General features: G+C 56.8%; 1 protein-coding gene across 1 annotated transcript in view; it reads right to left on the reverse strand.

Moving 5' to 3' along the window:
- The window catches only part of HSPG2 (heparan sulfate proteoglycan 2), a 117,459-nt gene that overhangs the window by 15,745 nt on the left and 86,293 nt on the right, over positions 1-15,421 (reverse strand). Inside the window, exons 54-75 of the mRNA XM_010364372.2 lie at positions 15,130-15,275; positions 14,832-14,967; positions 14,587-14,738; positions 13,710-13,845; positions 13,388-13,539; positions 12,482-12,620; positions 12,232-12,383; positions 11,550-11,685; positions 11,281-11,432; positions 10,966-11,104; positions 9,642-9,793; positions 9,302-9,449; positions 7,620-7,771; positions 6,769-6,910; positions 6,245-6,396; positions 5,714-5,855; positions 5,476-5,616; positions 5,012-5,146; positions 4,571-4,755; positions 3,071-3,266; positions 2,623-2,802; positions 2,082-2,342 (exon numbers count right to left, since the gene is read on the reverse strand). Of these exons, the coding sequence (XP_010362674.2) occupies positions 2,082-2,342; positions 2,623-2,802; positions 3,071-3,266; positions 4,571-4,755; positions 5,012-5,146; positions 5,476-5,616; positions 5,714-5,855; positions 6,245-6,396; positions 6,769-6,910; positions 7,620-7,771; positions 9,302-9,449; positions 9,642-9,793; positions 10,966-11,104; positions 11,281-11,432; positions 11,550-11,685; positions 12,232-12,383; positions 12,482-12,620; positions 13,388-13,539; positions 13,710-13,845; positions 14,587-14,738; positions 14,832-14,967; positions 15,130-15,275 (3,426 nt within the window). The remainder of the gene's footprint in view (positions 1-2,081; positions 2,343-2,622; positions 2,803-3,070; positions 3,267-4,570; positions 4,756-5,011; positions 5,147-5,475; positions 5,617-5,713; positions 5,856-6,244; positions 6,397-6,768; positions 6,911-7,619; positions 7,772-9,301; positions 9,450-9,641; positions 9,794-10,965; positions 11,105-11,280; positions 11,433-11,549; positions 11,686-12,231; positions 12,384-12,481; positions 12,621-13,387; positions 13,540-13,709; positions 13,846-14,586; positions 14,739-14,831; positions 14,968-15,129; positions 15,276-15,421) is intronic.

The raw sequence follows: 15,421 nt of genomic DNA on the forward strand, positions 1-15,421 counted from the left end.
CAGGAAACCCCCAGCCCAACATTCAAGGAATGTTCCCGATAGCCCCTCTGACCAGGGAAAAAAGCCCCCTTCACTGGCAGATTCATTCATCTGCACTCGCAGCCGCCATTCTGCCAACACGGATAAGGGCCTGTGGAGAGCTAGGCTCTGTTTCCACAGCTCCTCACTTCTGGGTGGGGAGGGTAGGCCACGAAAAGAGTGGGAGGGACTCAGACTCTTTTTTTTTTTTGAGATGGAGTCTTGCTCTGTCCCCAGGCTGGAGTGCAGTGGCATGATCTCGGCTCACTGCAACCTCTGCCTCCCAGGTTCAAGCGACTCTCCTGCCTCAGCCTCCCGAGTAGCTGGGACTACAGGCGCCCGCCACCACGCCCGGCTAATTTTTTTTTTTTTTTTTTTTTTTTTTGTATTTTAGTAGCGACGGGGTTTCATCATGTTGCCCAGGCTGGTCTCGAACTCCTGAGCTCAGGCAATTCGCCCGCCTCGCCCTCCCAAAGTGCTAGGATTACAGGCGTGAGCCACCACGCCCAGCCAGACTCAGACATTTTAAGAAAGGACAGCAAAGCCTATTCTGCCTGCAGTTTAAATAAGAGAATCCAGGGACTTGGCCATGGCAAAAACACCTACACGTGCAGGGGACAGATGGGAGGCGGGGGCAGATGCATATTGTCCCCATTTACTAAGTGCCTACTGTGAACCACAGTTTTACATCTGTTTACCTCTGTGTACCTTTCCAACTCAGCCTACGTGGTTGGCATTGTTCTCTCCACTTTACAGATAAACTGAGGCTCAGGCTGAGCGTGGTGGCTCACTCTTATTTTTTTTTTATTTTTTATTTTTTGAGACGGGGTCTTGCTCTGCCACCCAGGCTAGAGTGCAGTGGCCGGCTCTCAGCTCACTGCAAGCTCCGCCTCCCGGGTTCACGCCATTCTCCTGCCTCAGCCTCCCGAGTAGCTGGGACTACAGGCTCCCGCCTCGTCGCCCGGCTAGTTTTTTGTATTTTTTAGTAGAGACGGGGTTTCACCGTATTAGCCAGGATGGTCTCGATCTCCTGACCTCGTGATCCGCCTGTCTCGGCCTCCCAAAGTGCTGGGATTACAGGCTTGAGCCACCGCGCCCGGCCGGTGGCTCACTCTTATAATCCCAGCACTTTGGGAGGCTGAGGTGGGTGGATTACTTGAGGTCAGGAGTTCGAGACCAGCCTGGCCAACATGGCAAATCCTCTTCTCTACTAAAATCACAAAAATTAGCCAAGCATGGTGGTGCATGCCTGTAGTCCCAGCTACTCAGGAGGCTGAGGCACGAAAATCGCTTGAACCCGGGAGATGGAGGTTGCAGTGAGCCGAGATCACGCCACTGCACTCCAGCCTGGGTGACAGAGTGAGATTCTGTCTCAAAAAAAAAAAAAAAGAGAAAAAAGAAAAGAAAAGAAACTGAGGCTCAAAAATGTTCAGTGACTTGGCCAAGGCTGCACAGCCAGCAAATGGCCAAGCTATGCTTTGAACCCAGGTCTGAGTGCACAGTCCAGGCCCATGACCAGAGGGCTACAGGCTGTGCTACTTTAAGAGTTTGGGCCCAAAAGCCCTCATTTGTATCATTGATGCAGGAGGCCATGGAAATGCTGGGCTTTCTGAAGATCCACTGAAGCCCTGGGCGTGCCGGGGGTGGGCGCTCCTGTCATTCATTCACTGTTGTCCCTGTCAAGCATTTACCCAGCCCATCCTGGGCCGTGTCGCCCTCAATTAAGCCCAGGGCTGCTGAGATGCCTGGGTCCAGGCCCTGCCCTGAGCATTCTCACTGCCTGGCAGCGGAGGCTGGCTGGGGTGCTTATATACACAGAATGGTTTCCTTCGGCAGTGCCAGGGCTGTGCCAAAGGTGGGGAGCAGCCGTGAGAGCTAGAGGAGCTGAGCACACGTGATGGAGGGCTTCCTGGACCTGCCTTGGGCCCTGGAGAGCAGGGGAGATGAGGGCATTCCACGTGGGGTTATGGAGGAAGGCCTTCCCACCTGAGTTTGCCTAGCTGGGTCATCGAAGGGCCAAGAGGAAAGGTGACCCCCTTAAACCCTGAGCCGGGGCTGCTTACCTTGGACGAGCAGCTGGGCAAAGGCCTCGGCTGAGCCCACCTTGTTGGTGACCCGGCAGCGGTAGCGGCCTGAGTCCTCAGGGGCTGCACGCTCAAAGTGCAGCAGCTCGTTCCTGGCAGTAGCCCTCCCAGGAAGGCTGCTGCCCACGCGGCTCCACTGGAAGGTGAGTGGGGGTGTCCCGTGAGCCAGGCACTGGAGCTGTACCGTCTCCCCTGCCTGCACCGAAGCGTGCTCTGGGACCGTGGTGGCATACGGTGGGCCTGGGTAGGGGGACATAGACGTCAGGATGGGGGAGGGCAAAGGTCAGAATGGCAGCAGGTCGTTGGATCCAGGTGTCCAGGAAAACTGAATGGTGAGCCCAGAGGACCGGGGATAAGGAAAGCAAAAGTCCCAGGCGGGGTGTCGGGCAAGGGCAGGCTCTGGGAGCCTGCTGTGCCTGGAGACCTCTGGATGGGGTTCCTGGGGTTCTGTGTGGGGTGGAGCCTCGTTGGGGGGCTCAGATCTCCATTTGGTGCAGACAAAGAAGGGATGAGGCCTTACTCTCCACGTGCAGGATGATGGTGGCCTCAGCGTGCCCAGCAGGGCTGGTGGCATTGCAGATGTACTGGCCCGAGTCCTGCTGGGCTACCCGGGGTATGATGAGTGTGTCACCTTCCAGCCGGTGCTGCCAGGGTAGTGGGGAACGCAGCTTGGACCAGTGGATGGTGGGCGCGGGGCTGCCTGTGGAGTTGAATGGAAGATGACAGAAGTCACTGGGCTACCTCAGGGAGCCGCAGAGGGTGGCTGTGGTGAGGAACGGCCCTGGGTGGTCCTGTCCCTCTATGGGACCCCAGCTGGGTTCCTTAGCCATCACTGGGGGATGCTAGCAACACGGTCTCCCCGTACTCCCCACCCCTGGGCATGACATCATCTCTAGATCACGTGTCTACATTTCAGACCCCAGGGCATCCCCACCCTGCCAGCCCTATGTGCCAGTCCCTGGCCACACCTGTGGCTGAGCAGCGCAAGGTGGCCGTGTGTCCAGCCTCCACAGTCAGCTCAGCTTCTTCAGCTTGGACCTGAGGGGCCCCGGGGGCCATGGCGCCCATGTCCACGATCACCTCCACCTGCTTCTGTGCTGTGCCCAGTGCATTCTGAGCAAGGCACACATAAGTGCCCGCATCTGATGGTTTAGCTGATGAAATCTGGGAGAAAGCAAGCAGGCTGGTTATGTGGGTACCGAGTGGGGACTTTGATGTCAGTCCCAGCTCTGGCTTGGTTTTCCCTATTTCCTCTACCTGCCTTGGCATTTATTTATTTATTTATTTTTTGAGACAGGGTCTTACTCTGTTGCCCAGGTTGGAGTGCGGTGGCACCATCCTGGCTCATTGCAACCTCTGTCTCCCAGGCTCAAGCAATCCTCTTGCCTCAGCCTCCTGAATAGCTGGGACTACAGGTTATGTGCTGCCATACCTGGCTAATTTTTAATTTTATTTTTATTTTTAATTAATTAATTAATTAATTAATTTTGAGATGGAGTCTTGCTCTGTCTCGTCCAGGCTGGAGTGCAGTGGCGTGATCTCGGCTCACTGCAGCCTCTGCCTCCCTGTTTCAAGCAATTCTCCTGCCTCAGCCTCCCGAGTAGCTGGGACTACAGGTGTGTGCCATCACACCCAGCTAATCTTGTTTTTTTTTTTTTTTTTTTTTTTTGAGACAGGGTCTCACTCAGCTCTGTCACTCAGGCTGCAGTGCAGTGGCACGATCTTGGCTCACTGAAAGCTCCGCCTCCCAGGTTCACGCCATTCTCCTGCCTCAGCCTCCTGAGTAGCTGGGACTACAGGCACCCGCCACCACGCCCAGAAATTCTTTTTTGTATTTTTAGTAGAGATGGGGTTTCACCATGTTAGCCAGGATGGTCTTGATCTCCTGACCTCGTGATCCACCCGCCTCAGCCTCCCAAATTGCTGGGATTACAGGCGTGAGCCACCGCGCCCGGCCTAATTTTGTATTTTTAGTAGAGACGGGGTTTCACCATGTTGGCCAGGCTGGTCTTGAACTCCTGACCTCAGGTGATCCGCCCACCTCGGCCTCCCAGGCTGGTCTTGAACTCTTGGGCTCAAGTGATCCTCCTGCCTTGGCCTCCCAAAGTGCTGGGATTACAGGCACGTGCCACCATGCCTGGCCCTTTCCTTGGTTTTCAGCTCTCCCATCTGGTTGCTTGAGGGCTCATCCTCATGATACCCCATTAGTCCATCCATCCACTTGGCCTTCGACTCACCCTCCCATCCTTCCACTCATTCTTTCTTCCTTCTCCTACCTTCCTTCTCTCTACCCTCTCATCTTCCAGTCTATTCGCCATCCACCCATTCCATCCCATCCCATTCCTCCCTTCCTCTCTCCATCCACTCATCACCACCCGCCCATCCACTACTATCCCCTCCAAACACCTGCTCAAGGCTGGACCCTGGACTGGGCCTCAGACCCAGAGAGGCACCAGGCCCAGCTTCACCTGCAGCACTGCGTGGCTGTCCATGAGCCCATATGTCCGCTGCTCCAACTTGGCAGGGGTGCTGCTGATCCGGGTCCAGCGAGCAGAGGAGCGGGGCTCCCCGGCACTGACACACTCCAGGGTGACAGCCTTTCCCACCTTCACCCACACGGGGCCCTCGGGGAGCACGGACACTGTAGGGGGCCCTGTGCGGAGGAATGACAAGCACTGACACACAGGCAGGGTTCTGCTGGTCACCCACACTGCCATGGTCTCCAGCTTAGTAAGTGCTGGGTGGGCACCTGTCTCCACACTGCACTGAGGCGGAAACTGAGGCTCAGAGAGGGAGAATGCCCAAGACAGAGTCAGTGGTAGAAGAAGGATTTAAACTTGGAGGCTGTGAGCTGAGAATCAGGGCTGGAAACAGGAGGGCAGAGCCCCACAGAGTCAACGTCCCCTCACCATGCACACTGAGGTTCACCACACTCTGGGCCACGCCGTAGGCGTTGGAGGCCACGCAGCGGTAGGTGCCGTGGTTGCTGGGCCGGGTGCCCACGATGGTGATGATGGAGCCATTGGGACTGATGCGGACGTTGTCTGTAAGGTTGCATGGGGGCGGGTGAGAGAGGATTGACCTGGTCCTTCTCGTGTCTTGGTGCTGCCAGCCTGTGCCCCTGGGCCCACGCCTCCAACCCCTCCGGCCTGGGGTGTGTCCAGCTCACAGAATCCCAGAGAGCAGAAGGTAACAAAGGCCTTGCAAACTCCTGGGTCCAGCGCCCTCGCCATACAGAGACGGGAAGGGCCTTACTCAGGGTCACACCACAAATGTGGGGCATCCAGACTTCCGCCCCACCCTTGCACAGTGGGGGTGATGGCACCCCCACACCTGCCCCCAGCTTGCCCACCTGCCCGCCAGCCTGGCTCACCCTCCAGCTCCTGGTTCCGGGTCTTCCACTCGAGGCTGATGGGGACTGCTCCATCATGGATGAGGCACTTGAAGCTGGCATCCTGGCCCTGCTGCACGGTGCTGCTGGGCGGGTCGATGGAGATGACCGGGCTCCTAAGGCCTGGGGCCAAAGGGGCAGAGGGCTGGGCTCAGCAGGGGTGGGCTCAGCTTCAGGGCCCTCCCCTTCCCCCCTTGCCCATGGCATCTGCCATACTCACGGTAGGAAGACCCCTCGCTGGGTGGGACGGTGACTGTGAAGGAGGCTTCTTGTTCAGGGCCTGGGCCACCAGCTGCACGACACACATACTCGCCTGAATCAGCAGGGGAGACCTGGTGGAGCCGCAGCTGGGAGCCATGGGTCTGTCAGAGCAGCAAGGGGACAGTTATCAGGGCAAAATCCCCGGGACAAGAAATGTCCCCAAGCCCACCTGTGCTGGTGCCCAAGAGTTCTCTCGGGAGCCCAGGGCCCCAGCTGGCAGGGCTGACGGAAGATTTGTTCCCAGAATCCTAGAAGTCCAACCCACTAACTTTACAGTGGAGGAAACTGAGGCCCAGGAAATGATTCAGCTGCAGAGCCAAGAGAAAAACCCAGGTCTCCTGATTTGCAGGCTGGTGAACTCGTCCCCCAAAAGTATTTTATCCCCTGGGGTACCCAAGCAGGCTGGTGTTTGCATGAGGTTTGGGTGCAGAAAGCAACTGTAGGTCTAACCTTGCCTGCCCTGGAATCCTCCCCATCCTGGCCCCTATACCTGGTGCCGGGGGGGGAGGCTGCCCCCGCGCTTGTACCACGTGACCTGGGCATGGGCCTGCCCGGGCACCACACAGTTCAGATCCAGAGTCTGCCCTTCAGTCACATGCGAAGAGGAGGCCTCAATGTAGATGGGCTGGGCCAGTCCTGGAGCTGTGGGCACAGGGGGTGGGTGGGGTGAGAGAGGCCAGGCTCCAGGGATCAAGGCAGGGGCTGAAGGTGGTGGCAGTGAAGGCCAACTCCAGTTGGTCCTGGGGGTGCAGTGGCTTGAGAGTGGCTGATACAACCTAAGAAGGGTCTCCTTTCCCTGGGGACTCAAGTGTCCTCCTGACACCCAGGGCTAGGGACCCCTGGTTGAGGGGACGGGACCATCGTCAGACTTGGGAACACCTGGGTTGGCCTGATCCTCCGTGGTACGAAACCCTGCCTGCAGGCAGCAATAAGCGCCTGGCCGGGAGAGAGGAGAGAGCAGCGCTGGGAAGGGGCCCCGCGCCTTTGCATTGCCCACTGTTCCCTGTCACTCACCAGGAATGGGGCCTGGGCTGGAGGGCTCAATTGTGACCAGGACAGAAGCCTCCAGGGTGCCTGAGCTTCCAGTCACTTGGCACGAGTACTCGCCAGAGTCAGCTGGGGACACCTGGTTCAGCCTCAGCAGCGGGCCGTGGACCTGGCCAAGGTGGGGTGAGAGTGGGGAGGGTGAGCTGGGAGCCTTCAGATGCCCAGGCCTCTGGTACCCACACCCTGGGACTGCCATGCACAGATATGTAGGTGCATCCTGTTGGCAGCGACCCCTTTGACAGTCTGCATTGTGGAGGGCATGTTTATTAGGATGGTTTTTCCGGTAGAAGTAAGTCAAGAGCCTTGAGTAACAGGTGCTCTTTTCTTTCTTTTTTGAGACAGTGTCTCGCTCTGTCATCTAGGCTGGAGTGCAGTGGTGCAATCTCAGCTCACCGCAACCTCTGCCTCCTGGGTTCAAGTGATTCTCCTGCCTCAGCCTCCCGAGTAGCTAGGATTACAGGCGTCTGCCACCACACCTGGCCAATTTTTGTATTTTTGGTTTAGTCATGTTGGCCAGGCTGGCTTTGAACTCCTGACCTCAAGTGATCCACCTGCCTCGGCCTCCCAAAATGCTGGGATTATAGGCATGAGCCACCACACCTGGCCAGAGGTGTCCTTTTCTATTTTGCAGCAAGGTGGTGTGGGGCTGGTGGTGGCCCTGCTGTGCCCAGCCTGCTCTCAACTTCCTGACTCCAGTGACCTCCTGCTGCCATTCCCCACAAGCCTCGGTTGCTGAGATCACTTTCTCTTCAGGGCTGGATTCAGGCAGGACCGCTGTGGGTGTGGAGGAGGCATGCCTCCTTCTCCATCTCCTTTACCTGGTGCCGGGCAGGGAGGTTTCCTCCACGCTTGTGCCACGTGACCTGGGCGTGGGCCTGCCCAGGCACCACGCACTTCAGATCCAGGGTCTGCCCTTCGGCCACTCGGGAGGAGGAGGTCTCGATGCGGATGGGTGGGGCTCCACCTGGGGCTGGGGCACAGGGGAGAGGTCAGTGAGCTGAGATACCCACACTGATGCCCTCAGCCATTCCCCTGGGGCCCAGATGTTAGGACCAGAGGCCATTTGGGACATGGCTTCTTTCCCTTCCATGGAGGCCTGGAGCAGCTGGGCTAGCCTGGGAGGTGGAGGCACTTCTCATTCCCCCAGCCCCACCCCCAGGCAGTAGCCCCACCATCTCCTCCTCCTCCCTCGCTCCCAGCACCAGTGGGGCCAGGGCTCAGGTCTAGACACCTCCACACAGACCACAAGGCCCCTAATGTTTGCCAACTTGGAGAGAATGTGGCTAAGAACCCAGACTCTGGGGCCAGACTGCCTGGATTCAAATCCCAGCTCTGCCATTGATTAGTGGTATGACCTTTGGAAAAGAACTTCACCTCTCTGAGTCTCAGTTTCCCCGTCTGTAAACTGGAGAGAACAATGCCATCTACCTCAAAGGGCTGTTGTGAAGACAAAATGAACTAACGTGTAAATATGACAGGGCCCAGCACCTAAGAGGTGCTGGATCATGTTTACTACTTAGCAATCCATATTCCCTTATGATTTCTGCATAGCATGCGCCCCCTGTGCTGTTAATTACTGGACATTTTCCTTTCAACTGATTCACTTTTGAAAAACCTTAACTACTTAGCCCCATCGTAAACAAAGATTTCCAAGAAATAAGGACAAGCTTGATGTGTTTTTTTGTCCCTTATATGCCACCAGTACTAATAAAGACATTTATTTATTTATTTATTTATTTATTTATTTATTTATTTACTTACTTATTTTTGGAGACAAAGGGTCTCACTCTGTCGCCCAGGCTGGAGTGCAGTGGTGCAATCTCGGCTCACTGCAACCTCGGCCTCCCGGGTTTAAGTGATTCTCCTGCTTCAGCCTCCCAGGTAGCTGGGACTAATGGCATGTGCCACCACGCCCAGGTAACTTTTGTATTTTTAGTAGAGGTGGGGTTTCACTATGTGGTCCAGACTGGTCTCGAACTCTGAGACCAGACTGGTCATGAGCTCAGGCAATCCGCCCACCTCGGCCTCCCAAAGTGCTGGGATTACAGGTGTGAGTTACCACACCGGCCCTAATAAAGATGTATAAATCACCTTCCCATACTCGCAGAGGTGCAGCCCCAGGCTTTTGGGAACTCTATCACTAGATAGTAGAGTACAAGAGCGCTACTACTACCCCTCCTTTACAGATAAGGGACAGTGACACATGGAAAGCTGAAGTCCCCTGTGCAACATCTCCAAGTGTGGCCAGAGGAGCCAGGACTCATGCACAGATGCCAGACTCCAAAGCCTGCGCTCGCAAGCTGTGGAGAGGGATAGGAGCCACTCCACTTACGCTGGCTCCTCGGTCCTGGGACCATGTGGGTGGCAGGAGGTGAAGTCTGGAATCAGCGGCAGTTCTCGCCAAGTGCCAGAAACTGTTTCCTTCTCCCAGTTCTGCCCCCTGGCTCTCTGTCCCTTCCTCCCTCCTCTGTCCTCCCAGTCCCACTGCAGGGACCCTCACCGGGGATGTGGACAGCACTTGAGCCAGAGGCTTCAATGGTGACCAGGACCGAGGCCTCCAGGGGGCCAGAGCCGCCCATCACCCGGCACACGTATTCACCCGAGTCGGCCGGGGACACCTGGTGCAGCCGCAGTCGTGAGCCGTGGGCCTGAACAGGGGACAGGACAGAGGAACAGAGTCAGGTGCCAGTCTGGAATCGCTGAAAGCCTGGGGCCAAGGTTTAACCTCTGACACAGGTAGGTACTGCACCCCACAGGGGCTCCTAGGTCTCCCTCCTAGCAGAGCTAGCCAGGGACCCCACATCTAGCAGCCCTCCCACCATTTCCTGCCAGCTGCGTACCTGATGGTGACTGGGGAGGCTGCCCCCACGCTTGTGCCAAGTGACCTGGGCATGGGCCTGCCCGGGGACCACGCAGTTCAGATCCAGGGTCTGCCCTTCGGCCACGTGTGAGGATGATGACTCAATTCTGATGGGCATGGAACTGCCAGGGACTGGGGGAACAGAGACCAGTGAGTCGGCTCAGCCATTGTCAGATTTGGGAACAGGGTTGGTGGGACCCTCTGCCATGGAAAATCTCACCCCCCAGCTGTAATAATAATAGTTAACACTTGGCCGGGCATGGTGGTTCATGCCTGTAATCCCAACACTTTGGGAGGCCAAGGTGGGTGGATGACCTGAGGTCAGGAGTTTGAGACCAGCCTGACCAATATGGTGAAACCCTGTCTCTACTAAAAATACAAAAATTAGTGGGGCATGGTGGCATGTGCCTGTAGTCCCAGCTACTCGGGAGGCTGACACAGGAGAAACGTTTGAACCTGGAAAGTGGAAGTTGCAGTGAGTTGAGATCGCGTCACTACATTCCAGCCTGGGTGACAGAGTGAGACTCCCTCTCAAAAAAAAGAAAAAAAAATAATAATAATAATAGTCAACACTTAGAAAGCACTTACAGCATGCCAGGCACTGCTCTAAGCACATTAAATGCACTAACTCACTTAACCCTCACAAAGTCCATAAACTTCCTGCCATGATGGAAATGTTTTTTATCTGCACAGGCCAAGACAGTGGCTGCAAGCCACATGTGGCTACTGAGAACTTGAAATGTTAGAAACGGGGTAGCCGTAGTCACTGTATTGAACAGTGTACTTCTGAGAGGTTGGAAAGGTCAATGCCCCCATTTCACTGGTGGAAACTGAGGCTGAGAGTGGAAGGTAACTCTTTAAGTCCCTTAGTGGTACAAGCAGGATTTGAACCCAGGGTTTTTTTTTTTTTTGAGATGGTGTTTCACTCCTGTTGCCTAGGCTGGAGCACAGTGAATCACAGCTCACTGCAGCCTCAACCTCCTGGGCTCAAGCAAGTCTCCCACTTCAGCCTCCCAAGTAGCTGGGACTATAGGTAACAACGCCAGACTAATTTTTGTATTTTTAGTAGAGATGGATTTTACCATGTTGTCCAGGGCTCCTAGGCTCAAGAGATCCGCCTGCCTCAGCCTCCCAAAGTGCTGGGATTTCAGGCATGAGCCACCGCGCCCGACCTTTGAACCCATGCATCTTTCTGCTGGCCCTTGCCTGAGTACCACCAGGTCTGAGGACTCTGACCCGAAAGTTCCTTCTCCCCAGGGAACACTGTTGCCTGTATCCCTTGTCCCTTTCCTGGGCAGACTCACCGGAGGGGCTGCCAGCTCTAGGGGAGACGGAGATCACGATGGAGGCCTCCAGGGCATCGATGTTGTTGTTGGCCCGGCACACATACTCGCCCGAGTCAGCCACAGACATTTGGTGCAACCGCAGGTGGGAGCCATGGGTCTGGGTGTGCAGATGGGGAAGGAGAGGGAGAGGGAGTGGAGGGCTCAGGCCTTCCTGCTCAGCCTGTCGAGGCTGCTGTCTGTCTACCCAGGGCCCAGTCCATGAGACAGGGAGCCTGCTCTGCTCACCCCAGGAGACCAGGGTTCCACCCCTGCTGCCGTGGCTCCACTCTGTACCTGGTGTCGGGAGGGAAGGCTGCCTCCACGCTTGTACCATGTGATGATAGCCTGGGGCTGCCTGGCGACCACACAGTTCAGATCCAAGGTCTGCCCTTCTACCACCGTAGGGGAAGAGGACTCGATCCTGATTGGTGGGGAGACACTGGGCACTGGGGACAGAGGGGTGTGGACCACGCAGCCGGAGTGAGGTAACAGTGATGGCACCGGGGACATCTCTGCCACCCCCTATACCACTTGTCTTGACCCCCTGCCCTCTCTGCTCTCACCGTGGGAGGAGCCGCTGCCCTGGATGGTGACGATAAGCGAGGTCTCCCGAGAGCCTGCACCGTTACTGACATGACACACATACTCGCCCGAGTCCGCCGGAGTCACCTGAGGGATCCGCAGCCGGGAGCCCACGATCTGCAGGAAGCAGGTGGTAGGAGGTGTGGCAGTAGGTGTGGGCAGCACCTCTACGTCTTGGGCACTGCTGCCACTGCCCCCTGGGCTCTGGGAGCCCCCTGCCTTGCCTCCTCAGTGGCCTTCTTGAAGCCCCCAGCAGAGCATACAGCCTGTCTCTGGGCTGGGGTGGACTAGCCTTTCGTCACCCCTCCAGAAAGCCTGTTAAGGCCCTCCGCAGTGTTGTCCGAGTATCCTGCTGGGGCTCCCACAGCCTGCAAGCTGCCTGAGAGCAGACAACTGTCTCATTCCATCCAGAATCTTCAGTGCCAGGCACAGGACATGGCCCAGAGCAGCTTTTCAGTGAGATTTGGCGCATAAGTGGATCTCCCTGAGGTCAGGGAGCCTTATTTCTGTATTCTCAGCACCAGTCCAGGACCCATCCAGCAAGGATACTCAATGTTTGTTGAATGACTGAATGAGCACAGAGTGAGATTCTGAGAGTTCCCTGTCTTCCCACTGGGGGCTGGTGTGCCCTGCTTTTGCCCTCCCCACCTGCTGGCCCTGTACCTGGTGCCGGCTGGGTAAGCTGCCTCCACGCTTATACCAGGTGATGGTGTGGGGAGCCTGGCTGGCAACCAGGCAGTTGAGGTCCAGGGTGTGTCCATTGGCCAGGGAGGCTGAGGAGGACTCGATGCGGACAGGGTATGCCACGCCCTGGGCTGGGAGGGCAAGATGGAAGGCAGGGTGTGGGAGCTGCTGAGGCTGCAGTGGGGGCCCCCCAGCCCTCTACCATTTGCATGACCCCCTAGACACTCACAGTGGGAGCCGCTAAGGCGCTGCTGGATGGTGACAAGGACCGAGGCTTCCTGGGTGCCTAAGCTGCCAACCACACGGCACACGTACTCCCCTGAGTCAGCTGGGGTCACCTGGAGCAGCCGTAGCCTCGAGCCATGCACCTAGGAGGATCAGGAGGGAGGAGGCAGGCTCAGAACCGGGCACTGCGGCTCACGCCAAGCTCCTGTTCCCTTCCCTGGTGCCACTCCCAGCCCAGCCAGCTGGAACTTGATGGAAGCTCTTCCAGGAGAAACTACCTTGTGCCTTCCTATCTCCCGCCCCAGTGTCAGGAGTGGGTCTAGCCTCCCACCTCACCCATGCCAGGGATGCCTAAGACTTGGCACCAGAGAAAAGTGAGGACCAGTGTTTGTTGACATGCTACAGGGGAGATGAGGTAGGCAGCATGAGCCCATTTGGCAGACGAGGACACTGAGGGTCAGGGAATCAAGTGACAAGTGACTGGCCTAAAATCACACAGCATGCAAGTGGCGGAACAGTGTCTGAACTTGAATGTGCCTGAGTTCAAAGCCTATGGTCTTTTTTTTTTTGAGACAGTCTCGCTCTGTCGCCCATGCTGGAGTGCAATGGCACGATCTTGGCTCACTGAAACCTCCACCTCCTGGGTTCAAGCGATTCTCCTGCCTCAGCCTCCTGAGAAGCTGGGATTATAGGCACGCACCACTATGCCCGGCTAATTTGTGTATTTTTAGTAGAGATGGGGTTTCATTATGTCCGTCAGGCTGGTCTCAAACTCCTGACCTCGTGATCCTCCCACCTTGGCCTCCCAAAGTGCTGGGATTACAGGCGTGAGCCACCACGCCCTGTCAAGCCTATGTTCTTATACTGCAGCTACAGGGTCCTTCAGGCTTCCTCAGCTCCTGCCTCCTACCTGGTGCCGGGCCGGGAGGCTGCCCCCGCGCTTGTGCCATGTAACCTGGGCATGGGCCTGACCAGCAACGAGGCAGTTCAGATCCAGGGTCTGCCCTTCAGCCACATGCGAAGATGATGACTCGATCCGGACTGTGGGGGTGACCCCAAGTGCTGGGGACAGAGGGCAAAGGGTCAATAGCTGGCTGGGAGGTGAGATGAGATGGGGCTCCTGGTCTCACGGCAGGTGCAGTCTGCAGCTTGGCCTCCTGATCCTGCCATTGCAAGAGTGGGGAACCTCCCACCTTGGGCCTCCAGCCCTGCCCTCCCTGAGAGCTACTCACCAGGCACTGAGCCCGCAGGCTCAATGGTGACCAGGACGGAGGCCTCTAGGGGCACGGAGCTGCCCGACACTCGGCACACGTACTCGCCTGAGTCGGCGGGGGACACTTGGTAGAGTCTCAGCAGGGAGCCGTGGGTCTGGTCAGAATGGAGGTGAGTCAGAGGGAGTCCTCAGGACACCCCTGCTCCTATAACCTGCAATCCTGCCTCACTCTGACTCCCAAGACCTGGCCACCAGCTCTGGATCACTTTCCCTGTCCTTCACATGGGGAAGGGGGACTCTTGTCCAGGAGCCGGGTGGTCGACCCCAGGAGCCCCAGTGAGCTGGGTACACACTCATACCACATTTCATCAATTCTAGACACACATTTCAATGCCTCAAAAATCAAGATGTATCTAAAATGAATAACCTTACAAATGGAAGCTTTTTCTTAGCGGTACATAAAATCATAGTGGATCTTGCAATCACTGGTATCCTAAATTCTACAAAATACGGTAACAACAATAGCTAATGGTATTATAGTAATATTAACAGCTTAGAGTACTTTCTGTGAGCCTAAGCTCTGAGGATTTTGCATATATATAAATCTTTAAGATAATTCTGTAAGGTACATACTATTCTTACCATTTTATAGGCCATGAAACTATAGCAGAGAGGTTAAGTAAGTTGTCCGAGGTCACAAGCTAAGTGGTGGGGCCAGAATTCACACCCAGGTTAGTCAGTCCCAGATTCTGGGTTCTAACCACTGCACTATACATCTCTGCAATGGGGTCCAGGGCTTCCTGATCTCAGGGGAGCCTCTAGCCCTCCCCCAATAACCTCCGCCACCCAGGGACCCTGCTTCCTCTTCGTGGCCTATCTGTCCTCCAGTCCTATACCTGGTGCCGGACAGGGAGGCTGCCCCCACGCTTGTGCCATGTGACCTGGGCGTGGGCCTGCCCGGGTACCACGCAGTTCAGATCCAGGGTCTGCCCTTCAGCCACCTGTGAGGAGGAGGGCTCGATGCGGATGGGCTGGGTGCTGCCGGCAGCTGAGGGATAAGATGGTCACCGGTCACTCCTGTTTTCTAAAGCTGACCCAGCCTATTCTCTGCATCCCAGCCCAGCCTAGTGGCCCCACTCACGGTAGGCTAAGTTGGCCCCCTGGGTCCCAGTTACTGTGACCGTGATGGAGGCCTCCATGCCATTGCTGGCCCGGCAGACGTATTGTCCCGCATCGGCAGGTGAGGCCTGGAAGATGTACAGGCGGGAGCCACGAACCTGGGCAGCCGTGGAGAGAAGTGTAAGAGTGGGGCTTCTTGGAGGCAAGCAGATGCCCCACCCCTTCCCCCCGATCTAGGAAGTGCCAGCCCCTCAGCCTAGGGGCCAGAACCCTACAACCCACTGTCCATGGCCCCATCCCACATTTCTGGTGCCCTGTACCTGGTGCCGGGCAGGGAGGCTGCCCCCGCGCTTGTACCATGTGACCTGGGCATGGGCCTGCCCTGCTACCACACAGCTCAGATCCAGAGTCTGCCCCTCAGCCACTGTGGAGGATGAAGATTCGATCCTGACAGGTGGGACGCGTCCTGCGGCAGTGGAGATGGGAGTGAGAGTTGTAGATGCTCCTGAGATGAGAGGGCAGGGGTTGCCCACCCTGCAGCTAGCTCAGCCCAGGGTTCCAAGGCCAGGTCCAGGTTTTCGGGCATCTGGGGGCCTGGGCTTGATGCCCTCA

This window comes from Rhinopithecus roxellana, chromosome 12, assembly GCF_007565055.1.
Source record: "Rhinopithecus roxellana isolate Shanxi Qingling chromosome 12, ASM756505v1, whole genome shotgun sequence".
NCBI classification, from domain to species: domain Eukaryota; kingdom Metazoa; phylum Chordata; class Mammalia; order Primates; family Cercopithecidae; genus Rhinopithecus; species Rhinopithecus roxellana.